Source organism: Diorhabda sublineata, chromosome 10, assembly GCF_026230105.1.
Source record: "Diorhabda sublineata isolate icDioSubl1.1 chromosome 10, icDioSubl1.1, whole genome shotgun sequence".
NCBI lineage: Eukaryota > Metazoa > Arthropoda > Insecta > Coleoptera > Chrysomelidae > Diorhabda > Diorhabda sublineata.
Window position 1 is genome coordinate 18,275,591 of NC_079483.1, and position 17,963 is coordinate 18,293,553.

The following is a 17,963-nucleotide window of genomic DNA, read 5'->3' on the forward strand; positions in this document are numbered from 1 at the left end:
TTAGTTTAGGGTCGAGATATACAGATTAATCTGAGGTTAAATGAGCAAAACAGGATTTTCGATTTTTTATTTATTTCAACTTAATTATAATTCAATTTCAAAGTAACTTTTTGTTTATCCACCGACTAACGGCATCATAACGGTCAACACCTAAAAAATCATTTGACGTTGAAAAAAAAATGTTCACCCAAAAAAAATACATACAAACTTACTTTAGTAGATTTATTGAATGAGGAAGAACAATTTTTTTGTTTTATATAGTACGGTATAAATATATCGAGTAAATATCCTCTACTTTTGGATTCTAAAAGAATTCTGTCCTCACCAATATCCAGGGTTAATTCTTTTGCCGAAATCTAGGGTAAAAAAATGTTTCAATCGAGAAAAAAATATCAAAGTTTACCTCAAAATTAATCATAGTCAAATATATCATTCAATAAGTCGTATGACTGACGCACAGATGGCGCTGCCATTAACAAATCCGTACGACGTTTATGAACTACCAACTTACAAAAAACTATTTGGAAAATTTCATAATTTTTCGATTAGTCAGAAAAATGGACTTATATGTCGAAGAAAAATCCACTGTATCATCAAGATTCGCAAGTTAAATTGAACGAATCCACCGTAGAGTCCATATTTGGTCCTCGGTGCTAGTGCTTAAAGTCCAACAAGAAATCCGATAACCGCGAGGAGTGGCTGTGAGTGACTAGTCAATCAGAAGAAGACCTAGAGCAACTGACAGTGAGCCCAAATTAATTCCAGCCCATCGAGCAGCCGAAGAACACGTTAAATGGACTGACGAACAATGGGGCTCCGTTCTCTTCGGAAAAGAAAATAAAGGACCTGGAGAAAGATTCGCGCAGTGTTGCAAAACGTTGCTTTTGGAGGTTTGGATGGTTTGGGCGGGTATTTAGGGGATCACCGTACCCTACGCTTAGCTTCATCGGTGGAAATCCTACAGGAAATTGGACCTCAAAACGGCGCTCACTGAAGAATGGGATAGTACAAGGAAAAAAACTTATTCGATGCATGAAAAAACGATTGGAGCTGGTATTAGAACCAAGGGGGGGAATATTCAACTAAATTAACTACATAGTCCACTCGCTTACGTCTTATGACCGCTCCTGTGATTGATGTAATGACTTTCGGTGTTAATAACCACCAACCACTCATTATAAAGCTTTGAGACGCTGAAGCTACAGATTTTTTGTTAAAAAATTTTGACTTTTAATCTTTAAAATTACTTACTACATCTGGTAGTTTGAATTCACCATGTAGACAGTTTCTTCCATCTTTTTTCTTGTATAATCTGTATTCCGGTACTTTAATTGTATTTTCAACGCTAGAAATGGTTTCTATGAGGGGTTTCTTCGCGTTCTGTTCACCAAAATTCTTCAGTATTGGTAACGTGTTGGTTTCATTCATTTTTTCCCTTATCTCTCTATCTTGTATTCTATGAGTCTGAAGAGTACCGAAGACTTTTCTATTTTTCAATATTATTTTCTCTTCTACACATTCAAGGTTATATTTGTCTTGTAAACCGTGGAAAACAATGGCGAGAAAGAAATTTTTGAATGTCTGTATTTCCATGATTTTTTTGAAAAAATGCGGATGGATGGCTATGTCGCATACTTTGGCTTGTTCGCCTTTTTTATCTTTCTCAGTTCTCAATTCGCCGATGCTCATGGGTACTTTATATTCGCCGGGTTCGTCCGATTCCAGTATTTCTTGCAATTCGGCTGATGTGATTTCCTTTGGTGATGGAATAGACTCAGTTTGACATATGTTGATGAATACTTTGTTATTGTCATTTTGTTCTCGTGTTTTTATGCAAAAACCTGCAAAAAATTATAAATATAAAACTTATTTCGAAGCTTTAGAGATCTAATTAATTGTGTAACACTGTATAATCCAATTTCGATTATTGTACCTTCGAAATACAACACAATTCAACTAAATACGACGCTAGCAAATGCAAGTCAGTTTGTTTACATTCGTGACAGTGTTAACAACTTAATTCAAAAACATCATTGTTTGAAATTCTTCATTTATAAATTATCAAGTGATAAAATTTTTTCCGCAGAATTTGATTTTTTTTCAAAATCACCCTAAATAATTCCAACATCTTTGCGGAAGTTTGAAATGTTGTGCATGATCACCCCTAAAAACTTCCCATCCCACATTTTTCCCCCAAAGTTGGGAATCCTGATTCGTCAGACCACATGACAGTAGAGACTGACGCCGCTCGCAAGAGAGGGCGCCATTAATTTCTTGAAAGAAAGGAATAGAAAATGACACTTAAACTTCTGAATTTCTATTATTTCAATACAACACAAACAATCATTGTGATAGTTAACAACATTTAATTATTACATTATTTATTTAAAATGAATATAAATGGTTTTTGTTAATTATTTAAATTTCGTTAAAGTACACAAACAACGACGATGCATTCTTTAAATTACTTGATCGTTTAAAGAAATATTTACAGCAAACTAAAATGATGATCAGTTAGAAGTTGTCAAGGACATATGAATGTTATTTATAAGAAAATCCTCTTTGAGAATCATTAAAGAAATTAAAATCGAATATATGGTAGTTAATCATTAGATGAATAATAATATAGCCTAGTATATTCCACCAAAAATAATTTTTTTCCCAGATTTCACTGTCACAATGAAACATATGATAATTGGGTTCTTTCGAACTTTTTATTAATCTTTAGATGTATAGTTCAAATAATAAAGTGATATACCTATAGAGTCTAACAAACTAAAAAAGAAATTAGCCAGCAACATTATTGTTACATAAAAACATTAAAATTTTAGCGCCAGCAACGGAGTGATATGTTTTTATTCATAATCTCAAAGAATCAAAAGTTAAAATATTGGTTTTGCTTTAGTTGGGTTGAGGCAAAAAAAATTGGTATGATTAGCGTAGAATTAGTGAAGGAATGTTGACAAATCGACGCCATTTTGTAGAATAGAGCGTCCACTAGCATTTTCGCATCTACAACTCGAAGCTTTAAATATCGACACACCAGAAATATAGTTTCAACAAGAAGGTTTTTCTTCATTACGTGATTTTGACGTTTCACTTGAAATTCAACGTTCATTTGCTTTTTCTTTTTCCCAACGACATGTTAGTAGGTGACGAGATTATTTACAAAAAACATGATTTTGGTGGAATGATTTCCTACCAATAGATAATAACCTTGAGCTCTATCGTTCTATACAATTAAAAATTCTTATTTTTTTTCCCGAATTATTTTTTTAATACTTCAAATTTATTTTAAGAGCGACAGAATAGATAAATGTGATTTAATAGTGAATATTCGAGAGATAATAATATATTGTTTTTACAAAAGATTTTTTATTTACAATGACATTTAAATTTCGAATGACCATGGCATCATTTCTTCTAAGTTATAAACGTTAGAATTGCAGCGGTGTCTCATTAAAAGAACTAGATTTTTCTACTTATATTTAAATCTGATCATATGCATTAAATGTTGATGCTGCAATAAATAATGTACCTATCAAGTTATAAAAATTATTCATGTTTAATTATTCAGATTAGAGAATATTAAAAGAGAAGCTTAATTCAGACATTTATGATATTATATATACGGCAACGTGGCGTTATCACGTGATCAGTATTTGAAGATCAGTGATAATAATCATTTTTATAATGTAAATTAAAAGATTTATTCCAACTGACGATTTTGGGATCGGAACGTAACTATTTAGGAAATGCTATAACTGTTTTCTTGCTTAGGACCAGATTTTACATTGTTTCAAAACGATCCCGAAAAATGTTAAATCCCATTAATTAGAATAGAAGCTTATACTTGACGTTTTATGTGCCGTCCGCCGTAAAACTCTTCAACTATTGTTCGATGTCTGTAGATAATGTATTTATCAATATATATATTTATAATTAACGCAACCCTAAATTTATATTTATACTTATTTTAAATTTGTATTTTTGTTGACAATTTTAAAATAAATGCAGTAATTAATAAGATTATAGATGAAGTATTGAAAAAAAAAATAACCTCATATATATCCCAAAGAAGTAAACAAAACACGTGACTATTGAAAACAAATTTGATTGGTTCTCACTATTTGCCTGGGCAGACTGCAAATTATAAAAATGGTTCATGTAGGACGTTAGATTCAACATTGAACGTTGTGGTAACGGGATTTTCGAAATCTTACATATATCAATAATTTTAAGACAACCGTTAAATTTACTTTTTGGGAAAGCAGTTATATATATAACCCACATAACAAATTCCAGTGTTTGCAACACTAAAACATCGACCGCCATTTTTGGTTATTAATTTTTTTTATGAAATCATGTTTTATATAAATATAAATAATGCAAAAACGTTTTACTAATTACGTTTTTTTTTCAAGTCAACCAAACTATTACTGATAAAAAAACTATAATAGTGTAAATTTTTAGAAATGTACAAGACGTGAACAAAAAATAACCACTAAAATTACGACACGTTTTGATGTAGTGTAGTGTTGACAGAAGAGAACGTGGCATTTTTTTTAACAGCATCCGGAAAAAATATAAACTATATATACGGCTAAGTATTTAGACCGAAATAAATAACGTGCGGCAGTTGCAGCATCATAAAATTAAGCATCATGTTACAGTTAGAAAAAAAAATGTATACCAGGCGCGTCCTTCAATAAAAAAAGCATATCAAATCGATATCTAATAATGAAACAATTATGAATGAAATTCTAGTCGAATTAATCTAGGGCACAATACCACAAAGCATATAATTGTCGATAAATTGTTTGCTAAACAAACATTTGAATCTGTAATAAAATCAACGTCCCCCCCACTCTCACTGTTTATCACTCGAGTACTTGCTTACAGTAGCGACTGGTGAAAAGGCGACTTAGATAAATATTAATGGACATATTCTTGGTCTTCAAGAATAATTTAAATAATAGATATTGTTGATGATATAGTTGAAAAAGTATATAGGGATAATAGAAGTACAAAAATTTAAAAGAAAAAAACTATTACTTCCTAATAGTTACGTACAGTGACCAATTATTTTAAAAAGGGTAGTGATATTAAAAAAATAGTAAATAAGAATCAAATTTCCGCATTATCATGTATACAGTGAGTTAGAAAAGAGTGGGATAATATTTAATAAATTAATGTTGAGTATTATAATGAATAATTGCAGTTTTACACTTTTTACTTTGTATGTAAATATTATTTTGTAAATAAACGTGTTCTGCCACATACCATCGAGGGCACTGGCCTCGAAAATTCGCCATGTTGAATAACAACTAAATTCGCTTTTTTTCTTAGGTTATGTTTTGTGCTCCAGTTTAGCAGGTTGGAACAAACCTATATTATGTTTTAAGTTTAGGTAATTAATTTATTTATTGAAAGTTCGATTTTTAGGTAAGACGAAAAAAGATAAAAAAGAAGAAAGTTAATTCTGTCAAAGTTTGTTGTTTGTAAGTTTGATAAGTGCAGTTGATTTACTGAGAATAGCAGGTATGTTGTTGACAATGTAAGCAATGCATTATATTATCGTATTCATTGACTAAAAACATTTTTTGGAAACTTAAAAAACTTTTTTCGTTGCTTGTTGATGGGCCTATATACACCAAAAATGCCATCAAATGCACAACAGAAACTGATATTTTAAATCTAACTAATTCAAATTTCTCCTCTATACAAGTTTAGTATTTATAACAAATACACAATACTCCAACCAAATTAAAATTTCATTGCGTTATTTAATTTTGTATAATTATTACTAAAAAACAAAATTTATAAACTTGTTTATGTATATAATTCTTTATAATTCGAGAAAAAACAAATTAAAGTATTACAAGTAACTAAATATGTTTATAAAATACGTATTTTAACAATAGATTCAATTCACTTATTGTTTTTTTTTTTTTAAATACAACTAGAATTAATATTGAATGTCAACATAACCTCATTATTTTATACTTCCTCAATAAATATACTATTTTTTAAATCCGGCAACGTTGTTAAAATGTGAATTCATATTTGTAGATCCTCTATTTATTATATTATTGTGAAAACTTGTTCAAGATTATTTGATATTTGTAGTAGCATGTCATAAGAAAATTTATCGACGTACCACCACTGTTTGCTATACTATCGCTACAACTGGAAACCAGTTAGTTGGTTTATTCATTCAGTGGATAGATATTCTATCCAGCAGTAAGTTTTTTCTGTATATTGAGTGGATAATTATTAAAAAAAATATTATTTCATATTGCACCATGTGATGATAAAGTGAATGTGTTTGTAGAGTGTTGATTATAATATTGTTGACCTTTAAAATAGCAAACCTTGATTTTCACTATCAAACAGGTATGTATATGATTAAAACTATGAATACGATATTCCACAACAAATTTTGTTAAGATCTGAATTTGATAATGCAAAATTTCCAAAATGAAAATACATAACCTTGAAACACATAACCCTTATTTTGTTTTTATTTTTCACATAAAGACATAGAGATAACAGTGTTTGAAAAATGGATTTTTTTTAATTAAAATAGTTATAAACAAGAAATAGTTCATATTTCATTTTACATTACTTAATTGAAGTAAATTAAATCTCATAAAACAACCAATGAGACATTTCTATCCATTTTATAGAAAATCTGTCAACAACGCGACCAGTCAGAATGTTAACATGACATTAAAATTTGTTAATTGAAATCATCAAGAAATTATCTCAAAAAAAGGTTGAGAGAGTAGAATATTTGGTAGACAAGTTAAAATTATTATTTATATAAATGTTTATTTATACTACTCTTAAAAGAGCAAAACAAAGATTTAAACTGAAACAAAATAACAAAAATTTATTTATTATTATCACTTTGATAACGTAAATGTTGAAGGCCAATATATTAAAAGAATTTATCAAATTCAAGTGAGCATAAGTTAAAATAATTTCATATTGAGTTGGTTTTAAAAAAATTATGGCTCTGGATAGCTAAAAACCACATTTATGATTTCGGTTAGATTTCTTATTAAAAAAATATAAAATAATGATTCGTGTTTTTATAAACTCCTACATCTACTATAATTTGTTTATATAATTTAAAATTTCTATTCTTTCAAATACATTACCGTTAATAAATACTAGTTAAACTTACCTGGTGATGGTTTAATTAACTTGGAAGGATAATTTTGTTTCTCGAAAAATTTATTTATATCTTCCTCTTCTTCATTACCTTTCTGATAAAAAAAATGTTAGCGAAAATTTACTTAGTCACAGTTTAATTAACATACCCGTATTAAGAGATTTTTTTCCACTATACTGGAGTCGACATCCAAAAACACAGCTTTGGAATTACGCGACATATTTAGATATAAAACACTAGAATATCTTGAAGTTTAAATCGTCTGTATCTTTTTTGTTTACTTCTGTTCACATGGAAATTTTTATCATTATCAAAACTAAATGACATTGACATAAAGATGTATGTTACTTATGTGGTCATCAGCCATATTTTTCTTCTTTTTTATTTTATAAAATTATATATTACACAAATTATATTAATATTCTGTCATATTATAATATATAAATATATTATTGTTATATAATATGTTTATATAATATTTATATATATATATATTATGTAATACTAAAATCCTATCTCACTACCTACTCTTGTTATCTACTTGAAAGAGGATCAGACCGTGAAGTGTCTTGGCAACATTGAAATACTATTTGATTATTTGCTATTCATTGCATTATTTTCAGTTCACCGAGCATAACCGTCGGTAGTGGCAGTTGTCTTTAGACAGTGGTTATGCCTAAAGCATGAATTGAATTATTTTACAATTTTTACAGTTATAGCACTTTACTGAAATGAAAATAGTTTCGCTACAGTTATTTTCGTGTTTTCATTCCTTATATTAACACGGTTTATTGCGAATTCATTCAGATTAGCTAAACTGTAATTTCAGATCTACTATAAACAGTTTTCATCAAAATCTTCTATAAAACTTTAAATCAACGGTGAGTTTAATTGAATTTTTGATAAGTTTAATACTTGAATCAACTTTCAAATTGAAGGTTATACATAACAAACAATGTCACTTGAATCAATAAGAACTATTTATATAAGAATTATAATATTAAGAAATATTACAAAGAGAAGTGGGTATTTATGAGAAATTACTAAAATTTGACTTGAAACTATTATAGTAATAGTAGTAACAAAATAATATTAAAAAGTGGGCTTCTAAAATTTAAAAAGCCCATTGTTGTAGTTGGAGTTCCTATATCCTCATTATTAAACCCTGGTACTTAATTGCGTAAGATGGTTGAAGTTACAACATCCAATTTTACAGAAGAAATAAGCAACAATACTCAAACGTTTAACAATAGCCAAGTATCAGAAGAAGAACCATTTGCAAATTTGAATAGATTTTGTGGCTCTCGTTTTTGGGTAAGTTTATTTATTATAATGAATTTTCCAGTCCTAAACCTGTTCAGATGTAATTAATGGGAAAGTTGAAAATAAAAAACTTGAAAATTATCATTACAAAAAATAATTGTGAATTACCATGGGTAAACAACACTTTACCTACTCTACTTATGTTTCTTTGAGAAACTAAATAACTGATAATTTATTAAAATAATACTATAATTTCAATATATTATATTATATCTAAATTAATTTGTCATATCAAAGTTTTCACTTCTTGAAAATTGAGTGTAAGACATTAAAGCTTAATTAGTAGATTTTGGAGGAAACTATGATTGGTAAACTTGATATTATTAATAAGAGTAGTTTATTATTCTTGGGAATTTCAAATCTAGCAGTGTGAATTTGAATAGAACATCTCGATATATTTTGATCAAGACTAAAAGAAGTCGAAAAACATCAAATTTTCATCTGTCTTTAAAAAGACTGATTTGAAATCAGAAGAGACCTAAAGTCATGAACATTTAGAAGCATAAACATATCAAAAGGTCTAAGAAATAAAAAAAATATAATAAACTTAACTGTTTTGCTGGATCTTCACTTTACACAAATAAGAGATATTTTGAAACAAAATGGTTGCCACTGTTTTGTAGTACAAACAACTCAGGAAAAGCTTCTTGAGTACATTATTTAACAGATTGAATTTAAACACATTAAGTTAATTTCACACCCACTTTTTCACTTCACTTTTCATACATTTATTCAGTTTTTATTTAATGAATTATCCCACTAGGTACAAACTAGTGGTAATTTATGTTTTCATTGAAATAAATATATTTCAACTTGATGTAATTATACTATATAATTGTTTCATGCCAATAAGCAGTATATCTAAAAAAATAGACAAGATTTTAGGTGACTAATGTTAAAATGAAGAAAATAAAAAAATGAACCATATATCATATTCAATTTTAAAGATTTTATCATTTTTAGCTATCAAACTACGAAAAATTAACATATAAAACATATTTGAAGAATTTTCGTTTTATTATGTTTTATAAACTTTCAGGATCAAAATTTAACATGGAACACACAAGATCCCGAATTCACACCATGTTTCGAAAAAACTATATTAGTTTGGATCCCATGTCTATTTCTGTGGGCGTTTGCAGGACTAGAAATATTCTATATATACAACAGTAAAAGAAGGAATATACCATGGAACTGGTTGAATTTATTAAAAATAGGCGTTACTGCGACTTTAATAGTTTTAACAGTTAGTGATATAGTCACATCTTATAAAACAGCAACTGCTAATGATAGTTTTGTAAACGATGTCGACATATACTCCCCTTTATTAAAAATATTCACCTTCGTAAGTACATTTCAAAGTTTTCAGTTTAAGACTGATATCCAATTACTTTTAAGGACACTGACATTTTTTTTTATTTTAATTGTATATTATATATACTATTATATAAATTGTTCCAAATTATATATTTAATTTTCAGTTTCTCTCAGGAGTCTTTATAATATATAACAGAAAATATGGTTTACAAACGTCTGGATTGTTGTTCTTTTTCTGGTTTTTCCTTTCGATATTTGGAATACCTCAATTCAGAACTGAAATCAGAAGAGGCATAAACGATGATATACCATCAGACCAACATTACTTCTATGTTAGCTACTTAATCTATTATCCTTTGGTAGTTTTAATGTTCCTATTAAATTGTTTCGCCGATAGTCCACCATTAGAAAGGAAGTATCCTCAATCGCAGGTAAGCTTAATATTTTTTTTAGGTACTTTGGAAAATAAATTCAACTGTAAAATTAACCTCGAAGTAAATGAGATACCAGTAATGGTGTGGCCAGATGGTTGTTTAAGAGCTATTATAATATAGAAAGGACCCAAATTGAATTATCAGCAGACGAAGTACTATTTCATAGTTGTAGAGTGAAAAAAGGAAACAGGATTATTATGATTTGAAAACAGAGGATGAAACTGGGAAATAAATAGTCTGGAAGCTTGAGAAAAACCACAATTACAAAGGATATTAAATCACTGAGACCTTAATTCTGATACTTACGCATAGTTAACTCACTAGTGGGAACAACAGTCACCATAAGAACACTGAGGTGAAAGGAAAAGACATATACGAAAACTAGCAAAAAACAATAGTTCCAAACATCTTTTTGAGAATCAGAATACTTTGGTGTATACAATATTGTACGAAATAGGAAAAAAAGATGAATGGGACAACATAGTTAAGCTAAAACAAACTTATTTTTATCTTCAGAAGACTTTTGAAGAATGTATTAAAGCACTAAGAGATTTAACAGTGATAATAAATGGAAATTGAAGCTTCAATAGACAAGATAAATAAGTGGAAAAATATTATTATTAAAAATGTCATTAATCACAGTTTTGTTTTCCCAAATAACAAATCATCTATAAAGTATTTGCTAGCATCTGCAGATGAACTTGTGGCTCCTTGCTTGAGAGGCATTATCCACAAATTTAATGCGTGGTGCCTCCAGCACATAGTTGTGACTTTCAGGGGTGAGTTATCCCTGAAAAACAGTGGAAAAAGATGTTGTACATTACTTAACCTTTTAAATTGTATTAAAGTATCTGGAATAAAAGAATTACTAGTTTCAGAGGAACTGGATAGAGGAGGAATGTCAATAGATTGTTTATACCTCACTTAATCGTTACTTCATTATTTTTTTTTTAGAATCCATGTCCAGAAGAAACCGCTAGTTTCCTGTCTCGTTTGTTATTTTCCTGGTTCGATCCTTTGGCATGGAAGGGTTTCAGGAAACCATTGGAAACTAGTGATTTGTGGGATATTAACGTTCAAGATAGTTCGAGAGAACTAGTGCCGGTGTTTGAAAAATGTTGGCAGCAAACTTTGAGAAAATGCGAAAGGTATTTAGTAATTTTGTTTCGTGAAAATAAAGTGTGGTGGTAAATTGTTAGCCCATACATCAAATAGAAAGAAAAAAAGTTTCCAGAGTTTTTTCTTCAATTTCATATCGGTGCTGTCTTATGGAGGAAATTGTCATTAAATCGACTGTATTGTTCAATTTTATTTATATCAAAGTTGATTTAACACATTCACTAACCTATCTAAGTAATTTTCATAATTTTATTTAATCTTATAAAAAAATTTCTTAATTGAATTATGTAATAAAAATCTTTTAGGTGTGGTTAATTATAATATATTTCGTAGCAGTCAAAGTCTTATGTATCATCAAATAAAAGTTATTTAGAATCATTAATTTTATAGTAAATCTCTCTGTGTCTTTATTTTCAATGATATTTTTGAAAGTTCATCCTGTTTCTTCAATTATTGTATCTATATACAATTAAATCAAAATAAAATTGATTTTGGGAATAAAAAATGAGAATATCATCATTTTGGACTCATATTTTTGGTTATTATACAGTTTAATGTATTCCAAAGATATTTTTATGTTGAATCTATTTAGTTACGGTCTCAAAATAATGACTATAATTCAAAAATACTGCCAAAAACTGTGATTTTTGCTTTATCTATTGTTCCTTATAGATTATGGAACATGTTGTGCATATGCTTCTATTCTAATGTCTTCTTCCATGTCAATCTTGTCGACTTTTATTGACTACTTATGCCATCCAGTGGATGAAACTCTCTGAATCATTCTGGAACGTCTAAATGCAATTGTTCCATCACAGTTTATTGTAATCTAAAGATATTTTTCTATCGAATCTAAATAGTTGTGTTATGGTTTCAAAATAATGACAATATTCAAAAATTCTGCCAAAAACTGTGCTTTTTGCTTTATCTATTCTTTATAGGTTATGGTACATTTTGTAGGTCTACTTCTATTCTCTTCTTCTGTTTTTATTGCTTTGATGTCTTTTTGCTTTTAGTTTTATAACATTCACATAATGAATCTGTCTAAAACTACCTTTTATTTAAAGAGGTTCATCATAATTTCATATAATCAAATTATATTTTTGAGTTTTAATCTATTTTGTATGGGAACAAAATGTTTTTACCCCCGCACTGTATATATTTATTAATAGATCAACTAAAGTATGGTGTTGTCGGTTTTATGTGCTTTTGTAGTTTGCTTTTGCATTTAATTTTACTCAAAATCAATATATTGCTATATTAATTATTGCTTTGTTTATGTTTTCATCTTGTAATTTATTTTTGTGGTAGCTTGTGCTTCTGGCTGTGGTACGATTAGTTGCTTTCGCTTTAAAAATTATCTAGAGCCTTGTGATTTTGGCGTAAAAAAATTCCGAATTTCACGAAAAGTATGAAATTTTCAGTACCTCACCAAGCCAAGTTGCCCACGCTAAATTCAAACCGGATTCAGCTAGTGTGGATTTTATTAGCAGCAAGAAAAAGAAGCAGGCGTCCATTCTACCGGCGCTGTTTAAATGTTTTGGTCCCGTATATTTGTTTGGTGCGTTGTTGAAGTTAGTTCAGGATCTTTTGACGTTCGCTAGCCCTCAGATTTTAGGGTAAGAGTTGTAGTTTCGACGAAGGGGACCGATAAAAAAAATCGTTTCTTTTTTTCTAGTCTACTTATTTCTTATACCAAATTTAAACAAGAAGCTTGGAAGGGATACTTTTACGCAGTTTTACTTCTAGTAACAGCTACGGTTCAGACTCTTTTTTTAGCTCAATATTTCAACAGGATGTTCGTGGTAGGAATGAGGATACGTACGGTTTTAGTATCGACTATATATAAAAAAGCTTTGAGAATATCGAACAGCGCTAGAAAAGAAAGTACAGTCGGTGAAATAGTAAATCTAATGGCTGTTGACGCTCAAAAATTCATGGATCTCATCGGTTATTTAAATATGATTTGGTCGGCGCCCTTACAGATCTGCCTTTCCCTTTATTTCTTGTGGAAGGAACTAGGACCTTCGGTATTAGCCGGTTTGGCAGTTATGATCATTTTGATTCCGATTAACGGCTTCATCGCCAATAAAATCAAGAAATTGCAAGTTAAGCAAATGAAGAATAAAGATGAAAGGGTCAAATTGATGAATGAAATATTGAACGGTATCAAGGTTTTGAAATTGTACGCTTGGGAACCAAGTTTCGAAGATCAGGTGTTGAAAATTAGAAACAAGGAGATTAATGTTTTGAAACAGACCGCCTATTTGAACGCCGGTACTTCATTTATCTGGTCATGTGCTCCATTTTTGGTAGGTACCACATTTTTAATTAATTAATATTTATTCTAATTACACTAATAGGAAGGAAGAAAAATATTTGTACACATAGAATAAACTAACAAAAGTATGGTTATGTTCCAGGAGAAAATTTTGAATTTATATTTGGAAAAATTAGACATACAAATCATCGAATAGAGAATCTATAAACTATTCATGCTCCAACTGAAGTTTTCCACAACCATATTCACCAGATTTAGTACCCTTTGACTTCTCTTTCTGGTACCTTTACAATTAATTATGTGGAAAGTGCCCAAAAAGTACCTGGATCTTAAAGGAAAAGCGATTGCTGTTCCAGTACGAATTATTGTTTCCATTTTTGGAAAAATCATCCACAAAAATATTCAATTAGTAAATATATTAACAGTTGAAGTTGGTTGGTGTGCTGCAATTTGTTTACCTGGTGCTGTAATTGAAGTTTTTGGTTAGCGGAAATAAAGAATAATGATTTGCTACCAATATTAACCAGATTTATCACTCGTTGACTATCACATGGATACCTTGGCGTTCAATTGGGCTGAAAGTGTCCTGAAGGTACCTGGCTTACAGTAAAAACATGTTTGGTACTTTTTTTGAATACATCAGCCATAAAAATGTTGACTCAAAGAATATACCAGCAGTTAATGCTCTAACTGAAGTTTGTAACAACCAAAAACAAGGAATTATCGACGACGACTAATATTAATCGTGGAAATTATCAATTCAGGCAACAGTAGATTCTGGTTGGTATGCAATAATTTTTCTGTCAGTTGCTGTATATAGAGTTTTTGTTGAAAAAATATGGAAAATAATCGATTCTGCACCCTTAATAGCCAGATTTATCACTCAGTGACTTTTAATTTGGATACCTTGATATTTAATTATGTGGAAAGTACTCCAAAGGTACATGCATCAGTTTGGTACTTCCTTTATGAATATTAGCCATGAAAATTATCAATTAGATGATTTAGCAACAGTTGGTATGCAATAATTTATTTATCAGTTGCTGTATATGAAGTTTTAATTAAAAAAAAAATGAGAACAAGAACCGATTTAACCAGATTTATCAATCAGTGACTTCTCATTCGGATAGCATGACATTCAATCGTATCGAAAGGGTTCTGAAGATATCTAGTTCTGAGTAGAAACGCATTTACTATTTTCTTTGGATACACCAGCCATACAAATGTTGAATTAGGAAATATACAAGCCAGTGATGTTCCAATGGAAGTTTTTGACTATCAAAAACAAGAAATTATTAACTCAGTGGTTATATTAACCAGATTTAGTACTCATTGATTTCTCACTCTGGTTTCTCATCATCCGATTGTATGGAAAAGTGGAAATTTCAAATGTTTCATAATGCAGTTAATGTTGTTTGGTTTACAGATGCTGTAGCTGCAAACTTAAAAAAGAAGATGTTGCTAAAATCCTAATTTTCTTATTTTTATATATCAAGTTATGTTCGATTATTTTAATTTAACCATCAATTTAGGTGACGTTGGTTACATTCATAACCTACATCTTTAGTGATCCGGTGAACAATGTTTTGACCGTAGAGAAAGTATTCAAATCCATGGCATTATTCTCTATAGTAGGAATGCCGTTGGCCCTTCTGCCTATGCTGCTGGTTTACACAGTAGAGGTAAACAAAAACACGACCATGGAGAAGAGCATGCGAAGACGTTTCAAAATCTCTTAACAGACTCAATCTTTCACCTCATAAATTAATATACAAAAAAAAAGGGTTTTAGAAATCATCTCTTTTGCTTACAACGACAAATATTGTAACATACAGGGGGTTTTATAATATCCGCGTTTTTTCTTAATTCCGTTTACTTTATTTCCTTCTATAGTGTGCGGTTTTTGTAACCGAATCGATTTTCGAAACAGTCTAGATGTCAGAATATTTAATTGAATCGATTCTAGTCTAGCAGATGTCAAAATATTTAATTGAATCGATTCTAGTCTAGCAGATGTCAAAATATTTAATTGAATCGATTCTAGTCTAGGAGAAGTCAAAATATTTAATTGAATCGATTCTAGTCTAGCAGAAGTCAAAATATTTAATTGAATCGATTCTAGTCTAGGAGATGTCAAAATATTTAATTGAATCGATTCTAGTCTAGCAGATGTCAAAATATTTAATTGAATCGATTCTAGTCTAGCAGATGTCAAAATATTTAATTGAATCGATTCTAGTCTAGGAGAAGTCAAAATATTTAATTGAATCGATTCTAGTCTAGCAGAAGTCAAAATATTTAATTGAATCGATTCTAGTCTAGGAGATGTCAAAATATTTAATTGAATCGATTCTAGTCTAGCAGATGTCAAAATATTTAATTGAATCGATTCTAGTCTAGCAGATGTCAAAATATTTAATTGAATCGATTCTAGTCTAGGAGATGTCAAAATATTTAATTGAATCGATTCTAGTCTAGGAGATGTCAAAATATTTAATTGAATCGATTCTAGTCTAGGAGATGTCAAAATATTTAATTGAATCGATTCTAGTCTAGCAGATGTCAAAATATTTAATTAAATCGATTCTAGTCTAGGAGATGTCAAAATATTTAATTGAATCGATTCTAGTCTAGGAGATGTCAAAATATTTAATTGAATCGATTCTAGTTTAGCAGATGTCAGAATATTTAATTGAATCGATTCTAGTCTAGTAAAGGTTATGTTACAGGAGGGAAAGAAGAATATTTTAACCAATAGAACAACCTATTGTTACAATATTTATAAGTTCTTGTAACATGAGCGAATTTTGTATTTTGATATTGATATTTGATAATTTTAGTGGAAGAAAAATGTCCCAAAAGGATTTTTGTTCATTTTTAAGCAAATTCCAATTGAAAATATCAAAATTATGAAATTTACTCATGTGTGACTCGTTGAAAACCAAACTTTTTTATATTTATGGTGGCGTTACTAATATTAATTTTTATTTTTTTTAACAATTGCTTTAGGTTTCTCTAGTCACTTTCGCTACCTACGTTTTGGTGGATGAACGTAACGTATTAGATGCGAATAAAGCCTATGTTTCTATTTCTCTATTCAATATCATAAGATTTCCGCTCAGCATGTTACCCATGATGTTATCAAATTTAGTTCAAGTAAGAAAACAGGATCATATTTTTTTTCTTCGGTTGAAAGTAGTTCCGGTGTACAGATACTCAGGCAACGTTTATTCTCCCCAGCAAAATTAAAGTGTAATTTGATTTTTTTAGCATCAAAAAATATTCTAATGGGTTCTAGAAAAACATAATAGCATCATTGATCGATAACTACTTGGTGTGATGGATAGATATGACCACGAACTATTTTTTTGAGCTCATACCTTCTATGTTAGAATTTTATCAATGTACAATTTGTGATTTTTTTGTTCTGTGTTATTAGAACATGGTTTTTGATAAAAAAAGCATTATGAATGTTAATAGTTGAGTAAAATATTGAAAAATTGTTCAAAAAAAGCTTGGAGGTCTAAAAATTGTCGCTGGAACTACTCAATCACTATTAAACATCAATAAATGATTGAAATATATCTTAGTTCAAACCTAAAAAAAAATTAAAGGTTATATCTAAAACTACAAGTATTGAGTATTGAAAAATTACAGTTAAAATGGAGACTATCCAATTCGCGAATAATATTTCATCATAGCTCCAATTAAAATATAACTTATAATAACCCGAACAATGCGCCGCATTAGTACTAACGTCACATCGCCATTTTGAAATGTTTTGATGTATAGCACGTGACACGATTCGTACATGCGTGGCGATCAGCATATTGAGACACGTGTTTCCAAATAAAAAAAAACGGTGGGGTTTGGATTTAAATTGGCAGTTGGCATCAAAAAATGTCCGACATTTTTGACAATCGATCAAAACACTTGGATGATGGATGATGCATCCCAAATACGATTCTTCAGTTTCGTCTTCCAATAATCAACAATTTTAGAGACCTAATTTATCGATCTGGAACATTTTAGATACTTCTAGATCGTTTTACGAATGGTATACGTCGATTTATGTCGTTCTAGAACATTTTAGATACTTCTAGATCGTTTTACGAATGGTATACGTCGATTTATGTCGTTCTAGAACATTTTAGATACTTCTAGATCGTTTTACGAATGGTATACGTCGATTTATGTCGTTCTAGAACATTTTAGATACTTCTAGATCGTTTTACGAATGGTATACGTCGATTTATGTCGTTCTAGAACATTTTAGATACTTATAGATCGTTTTACGAATGGTATACGT

General features: G+C 29.6%; 2 protein-coding genes across 16 annotated transcripts in view; one reads left to right on the top strand and one right to left on the bottom strand.

Moving 5' to 3' along the window:
• Positions 1-49: 49 nt before the first annotated feature.
• LOC130449256 (PIH1 domain-containing protein 1) lies at positions 50-7,478 on the bottom strand. Its single transcript, XM_056786962.1, has 5 exons — positions 7,329-7,478; positions 7,193-7,274; positions 1,252-1,841; positions 213-356; positions 50-150 (listed from the first exon to the last, which is right to left on the bottom strand). The coding sequence occupies exons 1-5, from the start codon at positions 7,398-7,400 to the stop codon at positions 115-117; spliced, it is 924 nt and encodes a 307-aa protein (XP_056642940.1). The 5' UTR covers positions 7,401-7,478; the 3' UTR covers positions 50-114.
• The window catches only part of LOC130449254 (multidrug resistance-associated protein 1), a 46,166-nt gene continuing 34,283 nt past the window's right edge, over positions 6,081-17,963 (top strand). For 4 of the 15 annotated variants that reach the window (XM_056786946.1, XM_056786951.1, XM_056786952.1 and 1 more), the window contains exons 1-8: positions 7,747-8,061; positions 8,316-8,494; positions 9,543-9,848; positions 9,985-10,251; positions 11,209-11,402; positions 12,798-12,992; positions 13,052-13,685; positions 15,187-15,336. In XM_056786946.1, coding sequence (XP_056642924.1) covers positions 8,366-8,494; positions 9,543-9,848; positions 9,985-10,251; positions 11,209-11,402; positions 12,798-12,992; positions 13,052-13,685; positions 15,187-15,336 — 1,875 coding nt within the window. In that variant the 5' untranslated portion in view covers positions 7,747-8,061; positions 8,316-8,365. Of the gene's footprint in view, positions 6,397-7,746; positions 8,062-8,315; positions 8,495-9,542; positions 9,849-9,984; positions 10,252-11,208; positions 11,403-12,797; positions 12,993-13,051; positions 13,686-15,186; positions 15,337-16,663; positions 16,811-17,963 lie in introns of those variants that run through there. The other 11 variants (XM_056786949.1, XM_056786953.1, XM_056786956.1 and 8 more) reach the window with 8 other exon arrangements.

Coding starts and splice junctions, on each gene's coding strand:
- LOC130449256 (XM_056786962.1), bottom strand. CDS start 7,400: ATGTCGCGTAATTCCAAAGCTGTGTTTTTGGATGTCGACTCCAGTATA. Junction 7,275..7,328: donor AAAAAAATCTCTTAATACGG/GTATGTTAATTA, acceptor TTTTTTTATCAG/AAAGGTAATGAAGAAGAGGA. Junction 151..212: donor CATTCAATAAATCTACTAAA/GTAAGTTTGTAT, acceptor ATGATTTTTTAG/GTGTTGACCGTTATGATGCC.